Source organism: Tachyglossus aculeatus, chromosome 19 (genome assembly GCF_015852505.1).
Source record: "Tachyglossus aculeatus isolate mTacAcu1 chromosome 19, mTacAcu1.pri, whole genome shotgun sequence".
NCBI lineage: Eukaryota > Metazoa > Chordata > Mammalia > Monotremata > Tachyglossidae > Tachyglossus > Tachyglossus aculeatus.
The window spans coordinates 30,161,610-30,182,838 of NC_052084.1; the positions used below are offsets into that span (position 1 = coordinate 30,161,610).

Below are 21,229 nucleotides of genomic sequence, written 5' to 3' on the forward strand. Positions count from 1 at the left end.
GACAAGGTCGTGCCAGGGCCTCTGGGGTGAGAGGGGAGGAAGGATAGGTTCTGCATTTCCCTAAATTGCCTGTTTTTTTTGGTGTGGTCCTCCTGGCCTTGGGTCAGCTCTTAGACCTGAAGAAATAGAGCAAACTGGTATTTTCAAGTGGGTGTTTCTCTCCCCCAAAGCATTCTTACCTTGGGAAGAAGAGAAAATCTGGTTCCGTAACTGTGAATTTTTTCAAGGCACCGTCTCTTGTTTCTGGGGTCAGAACCAGATGAACGACGGAGACTCGTGGGTCCTCCAAGCCCCTGAGAGGCCAGAATACTCGAGCAGTGACTTTTTTCTCTTTGAATGGTAGGTACCGCTGGGCCTTTATTCCCGAAGCATCCGATGATTCAGGGTTAGAAGTACGAAGGCAAGGTACACATCAGCGGGAATTTAAACCCTATGTGGTACGACTGGCAAAATTGCTGCGGAAAAGGGCAAAGGTATTGTCATTCTTCTACTGTTTCGGTTTATGTAAGCCTCGGGTAAGCTCTTGTCTGGTGAGATACTTCTCTGGAGTAACGGAAGATGAGCTGTTAAGTACTTTGATGCCCAATGTCTAGTTTCCTTGACGGGATTATGTGAAAAATTAGTCTTGCAATAGGAGAAGACAAGTCCATTTTTGATATATTTGACTGTGCAAGGACCCAGGCATCTGATAAATTTTAGGAAGAGCTAGCAAACAGAAGTGAAATTAGAACAGTAGGGTAGCCTGTGTCTGAATAACAATTAATTATGGTATCTGAGTGTTTGCTATTTGTCAAACACTGTTCTAAGCGCTGGGGTAGATACAGTTTAACCAGGTGAGACACAGTCCCTGTTCAACATGGGGCTCACAGTCTAAGTAGGAAGTACTGAATCTCCATTTTACAGATGAGGAAACAGGCATGGAGAAGTGAAGTGACTTTTCCAAGGTTGCAAAGCAGACACGTGGCAGGTCCTCTGACTCCTAATAGCCTCTTTCCACTTGGCCACACTGTCTTTTGATCATTTCGTAGATAAATATCTTTATATTAACCTAGTAGACTACTGTATGGTATTGACTATTGGCCACTGCAGAGATGCCACTTGAAAGGGGTGAGAGGGCTAGAGGATCAGGGTGTGCAGCTGGCCAACGAGGCTGGAGTCCGCCGAGGGCCCGTTTCCCCAGCGCACCTCATGATTGTCTCTCAGCCAGTACACACCACTAAAACCACACAGAACGAACGTTGCCAGTGTCTGCGGATTGTCTCCCTGGGTGAGGTTTTTCTAAAACCCTAAGGAGGGAAGGTTCCGAGACTCCTTCCTTCCTCCTTGCTGCTCAGCTCGGGGCCCTTGGTGACGACGGGCCCCGGGCGAGTGGAGCATGTAGACTAAACCCTCAGGTGGAAGGGCGAGGGGCACTACCGTCCTCGACTGTTGAGAAGCGGTGCCTCTGACCCCTTTGTGTCAGGGTGGGGGTGGTTGGGGGGCTGTCCGCACTCCTCCGATGCCGGCTCCTCTCCCGTCTCTGCAGAAAACGCCCGAAGAGGACAGTGCGGGGAAGGCCCTGGGCTGGGAGCCGGGCCAGCTGCTGCTCACCATCTACACCGTGCGCTCCATCGAACAGCTCCTGCCCTTCTTCAACGCGCTCAGCCAGGTCTTCAACAGCAAAGTCATGAGCCGGTACCTGGGACACTTAGGGAGTCCCGCCCTCTACCCCAGCGCCTTCCCCACCAAGGACATTAAGCCGGAAAACCAGAAAATGTTCTCCAGCAAAGCCAGGCAAAAAATCGAAGAGACCGTGGAGAAGGATTTTCTGGAAGGGGTGATTAAAACGTGAGCACAGACCGCGGCTCGGCTTTGGCGTCCTGGAACTGTTGCACAGGGGCTCCCCCACCCTGCCTCCCACCGCTTCCCGGTTGGATGGTGTTTCTTTTTTATTTTCTATGTAACAAATCCTGTTGGGGTGTATTTAATTTAAACATTTGTAAATAGGAACAAACGTTCTGGATGTGGCCTGAATCATGTTTAAATATTGTCGGCTCATATTGATTATGGTGCCTCAGAATATATATGTATATATATATAGAAAGAGAGCTGTATAGAGACACATAGTCCATCTGTTTTATCGTCCCGGGTTCTGTCCTAACTCTGCAAAATACAAGTTGCACTTTTTTTCCTACCCGTTTCCGGCGTTACCGACCGCGCGATGTGCGGAGTCTTTCCCTCAGGCAGACGCAGCCTTGCCTTGGATCCAGGGTTAGGATTAGCTGCCGCCGGCGCCCCTGAGGAGACGCTTCCCCGTCTCGGTAGGCACAGCCGGACGGCTGAGCCACGGCAGGGCGGGCAAGCCGGTGCCACTTGGGGCCGGCGGGGATGGAGAGGCCTGTTCCTGCCCACATGGGCCCTTGTCCAGGTGAGTTTTTCCTCCAGCCAGAACCCACCCTAGGGTGCAGCCCCACTTCCCCTGGGCGACCGGGACTGGGAGCGGCAGAGCTCCGGGTGTTTGATTCTTCAGAAAGAGGTTCTACCAGGTAAATCTCATTTGCATCCTGGGAAGGGAGGAGGACCACTGGGGCATCTCAAACACTTTTTTGCTTAGCCAGCAGGGACCCACTAGCAGCCGGGCTGAAAGGAGGCCCCGACCTTTCGGGGCAGCGTGCGTCACCCTTCTTGAACCTCAGCCTGGGGGCCATCCGCAGGCCATCTCAGGACCCTCCAACCTGCGGTGGTCCTCCGGCCAGCCGCCCCCCATCCCTGGAGCAGGTGGCAGGAAGACTGCTGTGTTGGAGCCTCCTCCAGAAGCAGGGCGCAACCCTTTTCCTACCACGGCCTCAGGGGTTTGCCTCGGGCAAGTAAGTTCTTAGCCACTCCCAATGTTTTGCAGTAAGCCTAGGGCCTCCCCTCTTCCTTGCTATTTCTGTTGTGCGTTTTCCCCACTTTCTCAGCGGGACTGCTGCCATCCCTCTAGATCTTCCCAGGACAACCAGCACAGCAGAGGAGATGTGTGCACCAGACTGAACTACCTGCAGAGGTGCAGAGCCCAAGGTAAGGGCCACTAGGCCTCTGCTAGGATCCTTGCCACCCTCTCCGGCTGTCCCACCATCTCTCTCCTCTAGCACTCCGCAACACACCAACTTTTTTTTGTTCCTAGTGCAGGCAGGAGATAGGTCAGATGCCCCAGAGGGACAGTGAAGAGTCTTTGCCCCTCAAACTGTGCTTCCAAATGACAGGTAGATAACAGTACACTTTCTAAAGAGCTTTATTTTACTGCCTTGAGCAGAAATACAAGCTCAAAGCAGCCACAGGAGAGAGGGGTCAGGTTGACCAGTCATTGGGAAGGTACCCGAGCAGTTAAAGAAGAAGAATCTTGTTAGAAAGCTCCAGTTGTGATGCCTTGTAACCATTCGGATTTTCACAGCTATCCAGGTCATCTGGTCGGCGGCTGTGTGGACGCTTCCTTCAGCTGACAGGCCCGGGCGTCTCTCCTACTCCTCCGGCCTCACGGAAGACGACTAGGCTCACGGCCTGTGCCAGAGCGTCTGCATTCTCCTGGCAATGACAAGGCCCCCCCAAAAAATGCAGTGATGGGGTAAGGTGCTATTTCAATGCTGGGCCTTCGGCTCACCAAAGGAATAATCCTGATCCTGCCAGTTCCATGGTGGGGTGGGGGAAATGGACCCAATTTCCTTTCCCAGGAGAGCAGTGTGATCTGATCTCTTCCGTGACCTGGCCTTATATGTCAACAACTGGCCTGTGAGCCTGGAAATGTTTTCCTTCTCCAGGAAAGGACAACTGAGATTCCTGCTTAGGAGGAACCGCCCAGAGTTAAGAGACTCGACACCACAACCCGGAGAAAACAGCGGCTCTTGGGCAAGCAGGTACGAGAGACTAAAACTGAGGATGGGAAGAAGCGAAGCGCAGCCTCTAGGGCTTAACAACACCTGGGAACTGAGGCTGGGCCCAGAAGGATTTAGAGTTCAGATGCTTCAGCCTGAAGTTTGTAGAACAAAGCCCTCAGGCTCTGGTTTGGTTACAGCCTCACTCCCCTGGCCTTAATCTGACCCTAGTGAAGTCAGACAACTTTCTTTATACTTCTGCAAAATATTTCAGAAAGTAAGCGCCTCCTGCTTCTCCCTAGTGCCGGATAGGGGTGGCCACCCTTCAAAGAAGGGAACCAGAACCAGAGCCCTGCCCCTCCCGGGGTGGGGGGACATCCCTACCTGGGTGTCAGCCTCGGCGTAGACGCGGACCACATCCTCCGTTCCCGAGGGCCGCACGAATGCCCGCGCGTGCCTGTACTTCTTCACCAGCTCGTCGATCTCCTCTTGCAGTCCCGGGGGCGAAACCGCCCGTCTCTCGGCATCCGTTGTTTCGATCACTCGCCTGTCCGTGACCTAGAAGCAGCACGTAACACCGCTCCCAGTTATGGTGGGGGCAGCACGGTGACGGCACCCTGCACCTTCACTTCTAAATCCCCGGGTTTATTTCAAGGTTCGGAAGATCTAGCATCACAGAGCCAGGAGTCTTTCAGAGGTTCCCGGGAGTCAAGGCAGATTGGGCCACTAAGGTAAGCCTTTCCTCTTCTCTGGCTGCTGGATGGTCATTCATTCAGTTGTACTTATTGAGCGCTTTCTATGTGCAGAGCACTGTTCTAAGCGCTGGGGAAGATACAAGGTGATCAGGTTGTCCCACGTGGGGCTCACAGTCTTAATCCCCATTTTACAGATGAGGGAACTGAGGCCCAGAGAAGTTAAGTGACTTGCCCAAAGTCACACAACTGACAATTGGTAGAATCGGGGTTTGAATCCATGACCTCTGACTCCAAAGCCCGGGCTCTTGCCACGCTGCTTCTCATGAAAGGGTGGGAAAGAATAATACAGCAATAAACAGTGACAGTCCCCCCCAGTAGAATGGGAGGATGAGATCTCTCTCAACCCTCCCCAACCACCTGACAATTCCAACAAGCCTTAGGGGAGAGGGGTGGAGAGAGAAGAGGGGGTGCCCAACCCAACCATCATGCCCCCCAGGCCCACCTCACCTTGACTTTGCGCTGCCGGTTTGGCAGGTCAGTGTAGATGGTGTCCCACTGCTGTACCGTCAGGCCCTTCAGCAGCAAGACCGCTTCAATCAGTAACATATCTGAAATGGCATCCCCCACCGTCTACACAGGGGGAAGAACACCACCACAATCACTGAACTGCTTTGGAGGCACCGTGACCTCTACTCTAACTTAACTTCATGTTAATTGGCGTCCCCAGTCAGGTGCAAGCAGCTTTCACGTGAAGTTTGTTCTCCATTAAAAAAAAATCACCTTTAAATAGGATGGATTAGGCGAGCGGCCGAAGTACAGGGAAGTTCCAAAGTCCCGGCCTTGCTCAATAGGTGCTTTGGCTGGAAGCTGCTGAGGGGAACCTCAACCGCATGCCCTCTGCTGCTTTGGCACAAACCCCGGACAGTCCCTCCACCTCCCCTCTTACCTGGTTTGTCAAATCAATCGTATTTTCAAGCATCCTTGCGGCTTTCCTTTTTTTCTCATCCGTTTCCTCCTTTGCCAGCTGTCTTATTTTCGCCTCAGCAGCTTTACTGAACAGGATCTTCGGATGAGAGAGTAAAACTGAAGCCACACTTAATAACCCCGGACCCGCCTCCAAGCAAAACTCTATACATACATTCAGGAGAAATGACAGCAAATTCATTGCTTTCCAGGTGCTTTAAGTTTGGGGCTGGAGTACCCTGTTCTGAAAACCTGACTATTTAGAAGTCTAAAGAACTGAGAATTCGACCAGAGCAGGTATTGATTCTATAATAATAATAATGATAGTATTTGTTAAACACTTACTACGTGCCAAGCACTGTTCTAAGCACTGGAGGAGATACAAGGTAATAAGGTTGTCCCACGTGGGGCTCACAGTCTTAACCCCCATTTTACAGATGAGGGAACTGAGGCACAGGGGAGCTAAGTGACTGGCCCAAAGTCACACAGCTGACTGGTGGTGGAGCCAGGATTAGAACCCATGACCTCAGACTTCCAAGCCCATGCTCTTTCCACTAAGCCATGCTGCTTCTTCTGTAGAGGTAGGGAGCTCAGGTACTGTGGCATTCAGTGCTTAGAATAGTGCTTTGCACATAGTAAGCGCTTAACAAATACCATCATTATTATTATTAAGTGCTACAGTAGATAACAAAATAATCCAGTCAGACACTGTCGGCTTTCAGGACTGAAAACCTGCAACCTCCTGAACTCTGGGAGAAAACTAATAATAATAATGGTGGGATTTGTTAAGCACTGGGGTAGATACAAACTAATCAGGTTGGACACAGTCCTAATCTCCATTTTACTGATGAGGTGAATGAGGCATGGAGAATTTAAGTGATTTGTCCAATAGACAACCGGTGAAGCCAGGATTAGAATCCAGATCCTTCTGAAGAAGCAGCAGCATGGCTCAGTGGAAAGAGCGTGGGCTTTGGAGTCAGAGGTCATGGGTTCAAACCCCAGCTCCGCCAATTGTCAGCTGTGTGACTTTGGGCAAGTCACTTCGCTGGGCCTCAGTTACCTCATCTGTAAAATGGGGATTAAGACTGTGAGCCCCCTGAGGGACAAACTGATCACCTTGTAACCTTCCCAGTGCTTAGGACAGTGCTTTGCACATAGTAAGCGCTTAATAAATGCAATTATTTAATTTTTTTAATTTTCTGACACCCAGGACTGTGCAGTATCCACAGGGGAAGTTACTAATTCCACTGCAGCACTTAGTACAGAGTGAGTGCTTAACAAATGCCTATTATTATTATGGTTTTCGTTTTCTTATCTCCAGATGGCCCACTCCAGTGGGAACTTACTGTGCCATGACCATTCGCTTCAAAGTAGACTCCAATGTCAAACTCCTGGGCCTTGTGGTGCAAGTGCTTTACTCCTGTTTTGGTACAGTGTACAGGCACCTAGGGCAGAGAACACAGATTTGAACAAAACTGTGCACAAAGGCTAAGACTCCAGTTTCCCTCGCCCTCCAGATCGTTTCTGAAGGGAGAAAGCAGTGAGTGTATATGAACAGTTGTAGGAGACTGAATGTCACCTGGGTGGGCTCAGTTCAGGATAGCGTACCATGAGATGACTTTAGGGGGGTGGGGGGCACCCCTCCACCCTCCCTCACTGAACCTCAACCTGTTAAAAGGCAGCCAGGCAGGAATTGGAAAAGAGTGGGATGCGCTGGCTGTGTCAGTGAGAATGCAGCCATGCTCTCCTGGCCTGTGGCACACCAGTCTCGTTCATTTTCTCTTCCTTCTCCTCCCAGTGAAAAGGAAAGGGACTGGGAACTTCATCCAGCTACCCAGAAATGGTAGCAGCCGCCTGGCTCCAGCCACAGGGTCTCTCCCCTCGAAGTCGAGGCAGAACTCTGAGCTGGCCTCACCTGAGGCCTTTGTGAAAATGCTATTGTAACTAGTAGTCTCCCTGACCCGACTGTTGCCTTTTCCCAGCGACTGTAAGAGAGTGAAAATGATAGTTACCTTCATGATTTCTTCAAGATAGCGGGTTGAACTTCCATTAGCATAAGCAGTTTGCACCACTCCTATCTGCAAATTTTCTCCTATCTGGGTAAACCAAAACCATCATTTGGGAGACACACACACACACCACCTCAAGAACACATAATGATCACCTTAAAGTTTAAAAGCAGTATTTGTGACAGTCACCCATCATTTGCAAACATGTTCTACAGGGGCAATGTAACATTCTTCCTAAAATTCCACAATGCTGCCCTCCACACAAATGAGTCATTTCTGGCAGAACTTCCCTTACTCCTGTGCAATCAGTAGTACTGAGGCCTCCTTATGTGTACAGCTCTGTACTAAGCACTTGGGAGGGAATAATACAACTGCATCAGCAGATATGTTCCCCGCCCATAATGAGTTTACAAGTCTAGAAGGGAAGGCAGACAATACAAATAAAATGATTTATAATAGAAAAAGATACAGACATAAGTGCAGAGGGGCAGAGTTCACGTAAAAACTCATTAAGTGTGCTAGAGGCCATCAAAGAGAACAGTGGCTCACACCCCTTGCCAGATAGCATAGCTGGCCTGTGACTAGGGCAAGAGGAGGGCACTTTAAGGAGGATGAAACAAACAGGTGTTTCCAGCCTCACCTGCAGGAGCAGCTCCTTAAGAAAGCTGCTAATCAAGGTGGCGATTTTGTCTCCGTCCAAAAGGTGGAAGTGGCTTTCGGCGTCCACGTAGTAGTAGACGATTCTGTCCGCGTCCCCGTCGAAGGAGCAGCACCTCTCGTCGGCCTTGATTTCCAGCCCTAGTCCCCACCCGGGAGAGAAGGCTGCCATCAGCTACCCGCCACGGCCCCGGCAAGTTCGGCTGTTGGGCCGCCTCTGGGCCATCTTTCCCCTTTGGTTTAGGGAATGGGAGAGCCCCACTTGCCCCGGAATCGCCGTTTGTGTCTTCCGTGCTCTTTCTAAGCCACTGCCAAGCTCAACTGCTCCCCGAAAGACCTGCCTGTCCTCTCCAAATTGTGCAGGCCCTGGCCGGGGACGTCGGGAGCACTTACCCTGAGGAGGCTTCTGCTGGCTTTTGACAAAGTCGGCTCCACACAGGTGGTTGAGCCTACCGGTGGAGCCGTCGTTGAAGATCTGCACACCCAGAGCCTGGGGGAGATGGCGCCGCATCTCGGCCAGCTTCAGGGCTCCGATCCCGTTGGCGCAGTCCACCTTCAGGGGGCTGGGGCCTTCTACACCGCGGGCGGCCTGGGGACACACGGGGAGGAGGAGAAGGCACCGCGGCCCATCTTGTAAACTTCGCATGCACCCCCAGCGCTTAGACCGGCGCAGGATACTCAGTAAGCAATAACACCATAGTTAATGAACTGAAGGGAAAGGTGGGAAAAGATGTGAAAAAAGCTTCGACCGCTTCCTTGATGGTTTTAAACTTAAGAGTAAAACCCGTGTTTATGTATCGCGTGTCAGGTGTCTGCTTCCGCACATTCAAAAACTTGCACCTACACATCACCCACACATGAATGACAGAGGTAAACGCCATCACCTCTACCATTAGATAGGCACCTCAGGCTGTAGTGCCATGTGGTGAAACTCTAGAGGATTATAGGACTTTGTCTACTAACTCTGCTGTATTGTACTTTCTCAAGAGCTTAGTACAGTGCTCTGCACATAGTAAGCGCTCAATAAATACAATTGAATGAATGCTAGTGAAATGTCCTCCTGCCTTCTGGTGGCTTTCCCCAATGGCTAAAAATCCGAGCCCATTTTAGGGCACTACCTGCCTCGTCTCCCACCGTACTCATCTGACCCACAGTACAGGGCAAAACAGATTTTACGAGCATTCTGTCACCAGTGCTGAAATCCCGTGGCCTGAACATTACTCAGTCACCACACTGTCTCGCTGGAAGCCAGTGCTCTGCACATAGTAAGCGCTTAATAAATGCCATTATAAGCCAAGTGGGTTTTCCGTTTTTCTAAGAAGCAAAAACGGGAGAAAGAGAGATCTTCCAAATTCATCAGACCATTCTGACCCCTGATGTGAACCCAATCCAATGGAACCACCCATAACCATTATTACTTTTGTAATAAAAAAACAGGCTTATTACCTGTTCAGTCAGCTCCATAAAGGCCTGGGAGAGCTTCTGGTAATAACCTTCCACCGTGGCCGTCCCATAACCTCCAGCGGTGTTCCGGCAGCGCACCATGTAATGCAGCTGGGGTGTCGTTACCAACCTGTAATCTGCCAGGTGAACAAAGGGCCACCACAGTCTTGAACAGGAGAGGATTCACGCCCGGGAAAAGCCAGCCGGCCGGCCAGAGAACCCACTAGGGCAATCTTTAAGAGGCCAGAGCCCCCAAGATCCAGTTCTAAACAGAGCTCTGAGGTAAACTGACAAGCTTCCGGCACGATCAGAAACGATCCCCCTCTTTGACGCGACCACTCTCGGCAGTAGTGGGGGGAGTCGGAGCTGAGGAAACTCTGTTTCTCAGCAGCTAGGTGGGCAGAAGGATGAAAGGATTTAACATTGGAAGAATTCTCCCTCCTTTACTCAGCATTACACAGCATCAGTGTGCAGGCTAGAACGCTACTGCCACTGGCTCAGGGAGTTTTATGCCATGTACCATCCGATTACGTCCGTGAGGAAATCAGGACAGACATTAAAAAGACGCTCTCATTAAACAGTCTTTCTTCTGAAGGTGCTCTGGTGGCCCTCTAGATAGTAAACCTGTTGTGGACAGTGGATGTGTCTACCAACTCTGTTGTACTGTACATTCCTAAGTGCTTAGTACAGTGCACCGCACACAGTCAGTGCTCGATAAATAAAACTGACTGATTGAGCTGCCTTTGTGGGCTGGCCAGGAGGCACACCAGGCTTTGCTTATGTTGGGGAGGGCCAGAGAGTTTGTGTTCCACTCTAGGGAACCAAGAAACGGCACTGTTTTCCTCACATTCAGACACGGAACTGAGCCATCAGTGCCTGTCATTCAAAGCCGCTGCCGCCCGCCTCAAAGGCACGCTCCTGGGGTCTACCCCAAACTGCAAATCAAAGCATAACGTTACGTACCATGGTACTGGCCTCCTAAAACTGTCACACCATCTACCACAGCCTTCAAAAGCTTCTCGCTGCTCGGCCTGGAATGGAAAGGGGCCGGATGGTGGGAGCGTGGGAGGAAGACAGGAGGGAAAAAAGGATTACTTTCTCTGAAAACATGTTTGTACATATTTATTACTCTATTAATTTTATTTGTACATATCTATTCTATTTATTTTATTTTGTTAGTATGTTTGGTTTTGTTCTCTGTCTCCCCCTTTTAGACTGTGAGCCCACTGTTGGGTAGGGACTGTCTCTATATGTTGCCAAGTTGTACTTCCCAAGCGCTTAGTACAGTGCTCTGCACATAGTAAGCGCTCAATAAATACGATTGATGATGATGAAAACACAAAACCAAAGTTTTAAGCAAGGCTGGGCTGTGAAATGCAGGATGAGTTCCCGGCGAGGGTCTCTAACTCACAGACTTGAGTCGCACAATGCGCCAAGTGCCAAAGGGAACCCAGAGAACCCTCCTCCCCCGAAAAAGTGTACTGCTCCTCCTCTGCCTATAAAGAATGCAGTTTAGCTTGGCTCACCCAAATCTTTGTGGGCAAAAACATACTGGAAAAAGATGTGTGGAATCAAATGCTCTCTGGCTAAAACTAAGAATAAAAAGAATAGGCTGCTGAACCGGTTGCCGGGCTCACCAGATATTTTTATCGTTCAGAGAGGACAATGCTGAGAGAGGGGACAACTTTTTCCTAAAAAGTTCATCTCCCCTGAGGTCAGTGCTGAGGCCAATTAAGCAGCAGCGTGCGGGCGGGTCATGCACTGTTTCAACTCGCCCTGAAGAAACCCATCCACATGCATTTAGGGCACAATTGAACTAGGTTCGTAGTCTTCCCCTGAGCCCCCGAAGCTCCCCACCTAAGGATACAGTTATGATGCTGCTCCGTTATTAGGGTAGTGGGTCAAGGGGCAGAGCTCCCATTTTCCAGCCCAGAGAAAATTCTGTCCTGGAAAACAGGTCGTAACATAGCCCAGCCCAAATCAGGAGTCTCGCTTTCACTGGTGCAGGAAAAAGCAAGGCTCCATTCTCTGTACTTTCAAAGAAATGTGTTTCCTCAATACTTTTTATTAAACGCTTGCTCTGTGTCAAGCACCGCACTAACGCTGGGGTACATAATCAGGTCTCTGTGCAACATGGGCTTCTTAATATAAAGGGCAGGAAGCAGCGTGGCTCAGTGGAAAGAGCCCGGGCTTTGGAGTCAGAGGTCAAGGGTTCAAATCCCGGCTCCGCCAATTGTCAGCTGTGTGACTCTGGTCAATCAATCAATCAATCGTATTTATTGAGCGCTTACTATGTGCAGAGCACTGTACTAAGTGCTTGGGAAGTACAAATTGGCATCACATAGAGACAGTCCCTACCCAACAGTGGGCTCACAGTCTAAAAGGGGTCAAGTCACTTAACTTCTCTGGGCCTCAGTTACCTCATCTGGAAAATGGGTATTAAGACTGTGAGCCCCCCGTGGGACAACCTGACCACCTTGTAACCTCCCAAGCGCTTAGAACAGTGCTTTGCACATGGTAAGTGCTTAATAAATGCCATTATTATTATTATTAACTATCTTATCCCCACTTACACGAGAGGAAGCAGATCCAGGGAGATTAAGTCAGAAAGCAAGTCAGGGGCAGAGCTGGGATTAGGACACAAAGTTCCAGTCTCCCACATTGGTGCTCTTGCCTTCAGACCACGCTACCTCCCTGTTTCCCTTGAAACAGGCCCTGCATGGGACCTAACCAACAGGATCGGCTGGCCCTGTCTCGCCATCAAGGTAGTAGAAATCAGCGGGCTTGGACCCCCGACCCCTAACAGGAGCAGGGACCACGGAAGGAAGAAGATGAGGAGGAGGAAAGGCAGATCCCAGCACACCTTCTCAGTTTATATTAATGCCTGTTTCCCCGCTCTAGAGGGTAAGCTCGCTGTGGGCAGGGAATGCGTCTGTTATACGTTCCCAAGCGCTCAACACAGTGCTCTGCACACAGTATGTGGTCAGTAAATACAATTGATTGATTTCTGTGGGCACCTTAGTGGGTGGCTCAGTGACCCTGTGCCCCGAGGGGAGGGGAGAAGCCGAGGAGACGGGTCATCACCTTGAGCCCAGGGGGGCTCTCACCTTTTATTTTTAAAGGTATTTGTTAAGCGCTTACTATGTGGCAGGCCCTGTACTAAGCACTGGGGAAGATACAAGATTAGACACAGTCCCTGTCCCACATGGGGCTGTGGGCAGGGAATGCATCTATTATACGTTCCCAAGCGCTCAACACAGTGCTCTGCACACAGTATGTGGTCAGTAAATACAACTGATTGATTTCTGTGGGCACCTTAGTGGGTGGCTCAGTGACCCTGTGCCCCGAGGGGAGGGGAGAAGCCGAGGAGACGGGTCATCACCTTGAGCCCAGGGGTCTCTCATCTTTTATTTTTAAAGGTATTTGTTAAGCGCCTACTATGTGGCAGGCCCTGTACTGGGGAAGATACAAGATTAGACACAGTCCCCGTCCCACATGGGGCTGACAATCCTAATCTCTTATTTTACAGATGAGGTCATTTAGACCCAGAGAAGTGAAGTGACTTGCCTGGGGTCAAACAGCAGACAAGTGGCGGAGCTGGGATTAAAAGTCAGGTCGTTCTGATTCTCAGGCCCGGGCTCTAGCCACTAGACCACTCTGCCTCTCACTTCCCATGATTTCCCCCTGCTCTGTCTCCATCCCGGTACCTTTTCTTTGGAGAAGCAGCAAGGCCCAGAGGATAGACCACGGGCCTGGGGGCATGGGTTCTAATCCCAGCTCCGTCACTCGTCTGCTGTTTGGCCTTGGGCAAGTCGCTTAACTCCTCTGTGCCTCAGTTACCTCATCTGTAAAGTGGGGATGAAGACCGTGAGCCCCACGTGGGCCAACCTCATTATCTCGTATCTACCCCAGCGCTTAGAACAGTGCTTAGACTGTGCACCCACTGTTGGGTAGGGACCGTCTCTACATGTTGCCGACTTGTACTTCCAAGCGCTTAGTACAGTGCTCTGCACGCAGTAAGTGCTCAATACGATTGAATGAATGCTTGGCACATAGTACACACTTAACAAATACCAATATTATTATTATTATTATTATCATTATTATTATATTATTATAATTATTCCAGTCACCTGGTATCTCGACCGACAACTATCAGGGCGTCATGCTGTAGGTCCACCGCTTCCTTCTGGCTGATGGCGACAAGCACGCTGGCCATCTCATGCTCTTCGGCGTTGGCTAAGCGGGTCGCGTGCTCCTCCCAGGAAGGGGCTAGCATTTCCCCCAGAGGGTCAACCAGCTTCACGCCGTTGTCTTCCTTGAAAAGATATTCGATTGAAACAAACGAGACGGTTAGGATCACCCCAGGAGACGCGCACACACGGCAAGACGCTGAAACCGGCTAAAATCTCGGGATGAGAGTCAGGCGATGATGATCGCGAAAGCTGCCGATCTCATATTTTGAAACGGAAGAGGATGATGATCCTCTTCACGGCTGCCACCCTCTGACGATCGCTCCTCGCTCTGCCCCGCAGCCAAGCAAAGGCGCACTGGGAACGGCCGCGCTTGGCCGCCGTCCCAGTTGAGTCAGGGCAGGGAGGCGACGGGCCACTCTGCCCGTGATGGGGGTGACATGGTGGCTTCGCCCCGGGTCAGTCCGCTAGGCCTTCAGGATTGCTCGCCCCCCGTCCAACGTCAGCCTCCCTCGGGAGGCCGGCGATCCCAGGGGCAGACCCGCTTACCTCAGGGTTGTGCGAGGCCGTGACCATGACCCCGATGGCGGACTTGGTCTGCTTGGCCCTGAGGACCGCCAGCAGCCCCATGCGGAACATGACGTGGTCGAGGAGCTCCGCCCTGGCCCGGAAGCCCGCCGTCCCGTAGTGGAGGGCCGCGCCCTGGGGCTTGGCGTGCCGGGCCGACCACTTCTCCAGAGCCTCCAGGTCCATGCCTGCGGGTGGAAGAGGCGGGCCTGCCGTGGGCATCGGGGACGGCAGCCTCCTGGGGGTGGCCAAATCAATAAATAATAAATAACGACGGCACTTATTGAGCGCTTACTCTGTGCAAAGCACCGTTCTAAGCGCTGGGGAGGTTACAAGGTGATCAGGTTGTCCCACGGGGGGGCTCCCAGTCTTCATCCCCATTTTCCAGATGAGGTGACTGAGGCCCAGAGAAATGAAGTGACTTGCCCAAAGCCACACAGCTGACAATTGGTGGAGCCGGGATTTGAACCCCTGACCTCTGACTCCAAAGCCCGCGCTCTTTCCTCTGAGCCATGCTGCTTGACCCACACCCAAGCTTCCTGTGAAACCAATGCAATCATTCATTCATTCAATCGTATTTATTGAGCACTTACTGTGTGCAGAGCACTGGACTAAGCGCTTGGGAAGTACAAGTCGGCAACATATAGAGACGATCCCTACCCAACAGCGGGCTCACAGTCTAGAAGGGGAAGACAGACAACAAAACAAAACATATCAACAAAATAAAATAAATAGAATAAGTATGTACAAATAAAATAGAGTAATAAATACATACAAACATATATACAGGTGCTGTGGGGAGGGGAAGGAGGTAACACGGGGGGAGGGGGAGGAGGGGGAGAGGAAGGAGGGGGCTCAGTCTGGGAAGGCCTTCTGGAGGAGGGGAGCTCTCAGTCGGGCTTTGAAGGTAGAACAATCGTTGTTCTACCTCCAAGGCACCCAGTCCGTCCTTTCAAAAGTCTAAAAAAGGGGCCAGATTTTTTTGTTCATGGTATCTGCTAAGCGCTTACTACGTGCCAAGCACATCAGGTGGGACACAGTCCCTGACACACGTGGAGCTCAGGGTCTAGGTAGGAGAAAGGAGGACTGAATCCCCGTTTCACAGATGAGGTAACTGAGGCACAGAGAAGCGGGGTGACTCGGCCAAGGTCACGTGGCAGACACGTGGCGAAGCCTAGTTTGCAATCTGACCGGAAGATCGGCGGAAGCGGAGCTGAAGTGTTGCGTGAGCAGAGTAAGTGGGACGATCGCCCGCTGCTGGGTAGGGACCGTCTCTATATGTTGCCAACTTGTACTTCCCAAGCGCTTAGTACAGTGCTCTGCACACAGTAAGCGCTCAATAAATATGACTGAATGAATGATCGATGGAAAAAAAAGCCAGTGGGCGTGACAGAACGGGAGCGGTCGAAGAGGCAGAGGAAGAACCAGGGGACCATTGCATCGCTGTGGTCGTCCTGATCAAGTCGCTGTCCTCTACTGGGTCACTGCAGCCTCGCATGGTGCACGGGGGGACCCATCACTGCCTGATTCACTGTAGACGCCAACCGTAAATATCAAAAATAGCATACAAACCACAACTGCCAATCAAACTGTGTCCAAGCTGATCAGTTTGTATCCGTCCCAGTGCTTTGTACAGTACCTGGTACGTAGCGCTTAGCAAAGAATGGCAGAGAAGCAGCATAGCCTAATGGATGTTGGGTAGGGACCGTCTCTATATGTTGCCGACTTGTACTTCCCAAGCGCTTAGTACAGTGCTCTGCACACAGTAAGCGCTCAATAAATACGATTGAATGAATGGAGACCAGCCTGGGAGTCAGAGGGACGTGGGTTCTAATCCCAGCTCTTCTACTTCATCATCATCAATCGTATTTACTGAGCGCTTACTGTGTGCCGAGCACTGTACTAAGCGCTTTGGAAGTACAAGTTGGCAACATATAGAGACGGTCCCTACCCAACAGTGGGCTCACAGTCTATAAGGGGGAGACAGAGAACAAAACCAAACATACTAACAAAATAAAATAAATAGAATAGATATGTACAAGTAAAATAAATAGAGTAATAAATATGTACAAGCATATATACATATATACAGGTGCTGTGGGGAAGGGAAGGAGGTAAGGCGGGGGGGATAGGGAGGGGGACGAGGGGGAGAGGAAGGAAGGGGCTCAGTCTGGGAAGGCCTCCTGGAGGAGGTGAGCTCTCAGTAGGGCCTTGAAGGAGAGGTGATTCTACTTGTCTCCTGTGTGACCTTGGGCAAGTCACTTCGCTTCCCTGGGCCTCAGTTCCCCCATCTTTACTTGTACATATCTATTCTATTTATTTTATTTTGTTAGTATGTTTGGTTTTGTGCTCTGTCTCCCCCTTTTAGACTGTGAGCCCACTGTTGGGTAGGGACTGTCTTTATATGCTGCCAACTTGTACTTCCCAAGCGCTTAGTACAGTGCTCTGCACACAGTAAGCACTCAACAAATATGACTGATTGATTGAGACGGAGAGGGACTGTGTCCGATCTGATTAGCTTGTATCTACCCCCGTACTTTGAACAGTGCCTGGCACACAGTAAGCGCTTAACAAATACCCTTTAAAAACAAAAACTCTACAGCTCAATGTCAAGCTCTCGGAGACAGTCCCCTCTCACTCAGTATCTGTAATGATTACTTTGGGATGCCATTTTTGTCTGTCTTCCCTTAAACCCTAATCTTAAGGTTCCTGAGGGTAGAGAAACTTGCCTCTGTTCTGTTAAACATTCCCAAGTGGTTCACCCTGATTAGGCCTCAATAAATGATTGACTGAAGACATGAAGGAAGCCTAGGCTCAAAGTAACATTAGCAGAGACTGTTGGGAGACAGCAATAAGCTGACACACCAGCCAGGCATGTGACAGTAGAGGGTGGAGTAGCTCTTCTTGAGCAGAGGCTATAGGAATGTCCAAAAGAAGCAGCGTGGCTCAGTGGAAAGAGCCCGGGCTTTGGAGTCTGAGGTCATGGGTTCAAATTCCGGCTCCGCCGACTGTCAGCTGTGTGACTTGGAGCAAGTCATGTCACTTCTCTGTGCCGCAGTTCCCTCATCTGGAAAATGGGGATTAAAACTGTAAGTCCCCCGTGGGACAACCTGATCACCTTGTAACTTCCCCAGCGCTTAGAACAGTGCTTTGCACATAGTAAGTGCTTAATAAATGCCATCATTATTATTACTATTATTAGAAAAGGGTGACAGATAATAAGAGTTGGCAAAGACTGCAGGAAACGCCCGGTGAGGAATGTGGGGGTCTAGCAATCAATCAATCGTATTTATTGAGCACTTACTGTGTGCAGAGCACTGTACTAAGCGCTTGGGAAGTCCAAGTTGGCAACATCTAGAGACAGTCCCTACCCAACAGTGGGCTCACAGTCTAAAAGGGGGAGACAGAGAACAAAACCAAACATACTAACAAAATAAAATAAATAGAATAGATATGTACAAGTAAAATAGAGTAATAAATATGTATATACATATATACAGGTGCTGTGGGGAAGGGAAGGAGGTAAGATGGGGGGATGGAGAGGGGCAAGGGGGAGAGGAAGGAAGGGGCTCAGTCTGGGAAGGCCTCCTGGAGGAGGTGAACTCTCACCTCTACCTGCATGGATTGCATCACACTACTAGTAAATCATCTTCGAATAGGGAGGACGGTGCAAAAATATACTCAAAATAAATGCTAGGAAGACATTTCTGAATTAATGGTCACAGAAAAACACCAAACCCCCAAAATGCATCAGAATTGCCGGTGACAGAAGACAATATGTTTTGAGGAGCAGCATGGCTTAGTGGAAAAAACACGGGTTTGGGAGTCACAGAACGTGCGTTCTAATCCCAGCTCTGCCACTTGTCTGCTGCGTGACCTTGGGCAGGCCACTTAACTTCTCTGTGCCTCAGTTACCTCATCTGTAAAATGGGGATTAAGACTGTGAGCACCACGTGGGACAACCTGAATACCTTGTAACTACCCTAGTGCTTAGAACAGTGCTTGGCACATAATAAGCGCTTAAATACTCTGGAAAGAGCACGGGCTCGGGAGTCGGAGGTCGTGGGTTCTAATCCTGCTTCTGCGGCGTCGCTTTACTTCTCTATGTCTCATCGGTAAAATGGAGTGTGAGCCCCACGTGGGACAACCTGATTATCTTGTATCTACCCTAGCGCTTAGAACAGTGCTTTGGCACAAAGTAAGTGCTTAACAAATACCATCATCATCATCATTATTATTATTATTATTAATTGAGACCCTTAAACTTCTCTTTCTGTGTGGGTCTGGCTATGGTGGGAGAGTTTTCTGATGTAGTGCTGTGGCTCTTGGGCTCTCCGCAACCACTTTGGCCTCTTTAGCTCCTCTCTCCCACCCTGCAGCTCAGAGCCCTCTGTCCTCTGCCGAGAGGGTGGGTGAATCTGTCCTGAAGCTGGAAGGGGTGGGGGAAAGGGAGACCCTGCCAGGGGAGGAAGGGGGAGAGACAGGGAAGCTGCTATCCTGGGACGGATTGGAGCGTCCTTGCCTGGAGAGGGAATTGGGGACCCCTTACCTGGAGGGAGTAAAGGAGACCCTGATTGGAGAGGGGACTGGGGAGCCCCTGCCCAGAGGGGGGAATTGGGGACCCCCTGCCCGGAGGGAGAAATTGGGGAACCATTACTTGGAGGAGGAATTGGAGAGCCCCTGCCTGGAAAGGGAATTGGGAAGCCCCTGCCCGGAGGAGGAAATTGGGGAGACACTACCTGGAGGGGGAATTGGGGACAACCTGTCCAGAAAGGAGAATTGGGGAGACACTACCTGGAGGAGGAATTGGGGACCCCCTGTCCGGAGGGGGGAACTGGGGAGACACTAGCTGGAGGGGGAATTGGGGATCCCCTGTCCGGAGGGGGGAACTTGGGAGACACTACCTGGAGAGGGAATTGGGGACCTCCTGTCCGGAGGGAGAAATTGGGGAGACGCTACCTGGAGGAGGAATTGGGGACCCCCTGTCCGGAGGGAGAAATTAGGGAGACGCTACCTGGAGGAGAAATTGGGGACCCCCTGTCCGGAGGGAGGAACTGGGCAGGGAATTGGGGGCCTCCTGTCCGGAGGGAGAAATTGGGGAGACACTACCTGGAGGGGGAATTGGGGACCCCCTGTCCTAAGGGGGGAACTGGGGACCCCCTGTCCGGAGGGGGGAATTGGGGAGACACTAGCTGGAGGGGGAATTGGGGACCCCCTGTCCGGAGGGGGGAACTGGGGAGATAGTAGCTGGAGGGGGAATTGGGGACCCCCTGTCCGGAGGAGAAATTGGGGAGAACACTACCTGGAGGACGAATTGGGGACCCCCTGTCCGGAGGGAGGAACTGGGGAGACACTAGCTGGAGAGGGAATTGGGGACCCCCTGTCCGGAGGGAGAAATTGGGGAGACACTACTTGGAGGAGGAATTGGGGATGCCCTGTCCGGAGGGGGGGAACTGGGGAGACACTACCTGGAGAGGGAATTGGGGACCCCCTGTCCGGAGGGAGAAATTGGGGAGACGCTATTTGGAGGGGGAATTGAGGATCCCCTGTCCGGAGGGGGGAACTGGGGAGGGAATTGGGGACCTCCTGTCCGGAGGAATTGGGGAGACACTTCCTGGAGGGGGAACTGGGGACCCCCTGTCCGGAGGGAGGAACTGGGGAGGGAATTGGGGACCTCCTATCCGGAGGGGGAAACTGGGGAGACACTACCTGGAGGGGGAATTGGGGACCCCCTGTCCGGAGGGAGAAATTGGGGAGAACACTACCTGGAGGAGGAATTGGGGACCCCTGTCCGGAGGGGGGAACTGGGAGACACTAGTTGGAGGAGAAATTGGGGACCCCGTCCGGAGAAGGGGATTGGGGCTCCCCTGCCCAGAGGGAGAAATTGGGGAGCCCCTACCCGGAGGAAGAAATTGGGGAGACACTACATGGAAGGGAAATTGGGGGCCCCCTGTCCGGAGGGAAAAATTGGGGAGATACTACCTGGAGGGGGGATTGGGGCCCCCCTGCCCAGAGGGAGAAATTGGGGGGCCCCTACCCGGAGGGGGAATGGGGGAGCCCCTGTCCAGAGAGGGGAATTGGGGAGACACTACCCGGAGGGGGAATTGGAGACCCCCCCCCCCCCCGCACCCTGTCCGGAGGGGGGGATTGGGGAGCCCCTGCCTGGAGGAGAAATTGGGGACTGTCCCCTCTCTGGACAGGGACCGGAGGGCCCCTGGCCGGGGGGGAGGGGGAATTGGGGAGCCCCTGGCCGAGGGGGAGAAAATCGGGGAGCCCCTGCCCGGAGGGGGATGGGGGAGACGCCCGCGGACCCACCTGCGGGACCCACCGCCCCGTAGACGTGGCCACCTCCGCGCCCCGACTGCCCGGCCTTCCGCAGCCAATCACGGGAGCCGCCCGCCGGGGCCCCGCCCCGCAGCCAATCGCGGCCCCGCCCTCCGGCCCCGCCCCGCGGCCAATCGCGGGAGCCGCCCGCCGGGGCCCCGCCCGGCAGCCAATCGCGGGAGCCGCCCGCCGGGGCCCCGCCCCGCAGCCAATCGAGGCCCCGCCCACCGGCCCCGCCCCTCGGCCAATCGCGGGAGCCGCCCGCCCCGCAGCCAATCACAGGGGGCCGCCCCGCAGCCAATCACGGGGCCCCGCCCTCCCCGGGCACCCTCGTGACCGCACTGCCCCCTCTTCCCCCCGTGCTTCCCTCGTCCCTACTAATTGAGCAGTGTACTAGGCGCTTACTCATTCATTCAATCATCTATTGAATGATTGAATGATTAAGTATTTACTGAGCGCTTACTGTGTGCAGAGCACTGGACTAAGCGCTTGGGAAGGACAAGTCGGCAACATCTAGAGACGGTCCCTACCCAACAGTGGGCTTACAG

General features: G+C 52.1%; 2 protein-coding genes and 1 long non-coding RNA gene across 7 annotated transcripts in view; 2 read left to right on the plus strand and 1 right to left on the minus strand.

Moving 5' to 3' along the window:
* Positions 1–2,170, plus strand: part of DOP1A (DOP1 leucine zipper like protein A) — a 48,116-nt gene extending 45,946 nt beyond the window's left edge. For 2 of the 4 annotated variants that reach the window (XM_038761036.1, XM_038761033.1), the window contains exons 36-37: positions 344–473; positions 1,526–2,170. In XM_038761036.1, the coding sequence (XP_038616964.1) occupies positions 344–473; positions 1,526–1,831 (436 nt within the window). In that variant the 3' untranslated portion in view covers positions 1,832–2,170. The remainder of the gene's footprint in view (positions 1–343; positions 474–1,525) is intronic. The other 2 variants (XM_038761035.1, XM_038761034.1) reach the window with 1 other exon arrangement.
* A 1,065-nt stretch (positions 2,171–3,235) lies between these two features.
* PGM3 (phosphoglucomutase 3) lies at positions 3,236–20,715 on the minus strand. Its single transcript, XM_038761037.1, has 13 exons — positions 20,673–20,715; positions 14,340–14,595; positions 13,731–13,915; positions 10,561–10,628; positions 9,601–9,734; positions 8,548–8,743; positions 8,138–8,295; positions 7,501–7,584; positions 6,835–6,933; positions 5,472–5,588; positions 5,033–5,155; positions 4,215–4,388; positions 3,236–3,543 (listed from the first exon to the last, which is right to left on the minus strand). The coding sequence occupies exons 2-13, from the start codon at positions 14,577–14,579 to the stop codon at positions 3,454–3,456; spliced, it is 1,668 nt and encodes a 555-aa protein (XP_038616965.1). The 5' UTR covers positions 14,580–14,595; positions 20,673–20,715; the 3' UTR covers positions 3,236–3,453.
* Positions 3,496–8,591, plus strand: LOC119940752. Of its 2 annotated transcripts, XR_005455040.1 has the most exons (6): positions 3,496–3,583; positions 3,777–3,872; positions 4,486–4,561; positions 5,701–5,785; positions 6,699–6,754; positions 8,518–8,591. It is a non-coding gene; the product is annotated as an uncharacterized LOC119940752 (long non-coding RNA). The 2 variants fall into 2 exon arrangements; XR_005455041.1 differs by lacking the exon at positions 6,699–6,754 and having other exon boundaries at positions 8,518–8,560.
* Positions 20,716–21,229: the final 514 nt, after the last annotated feature.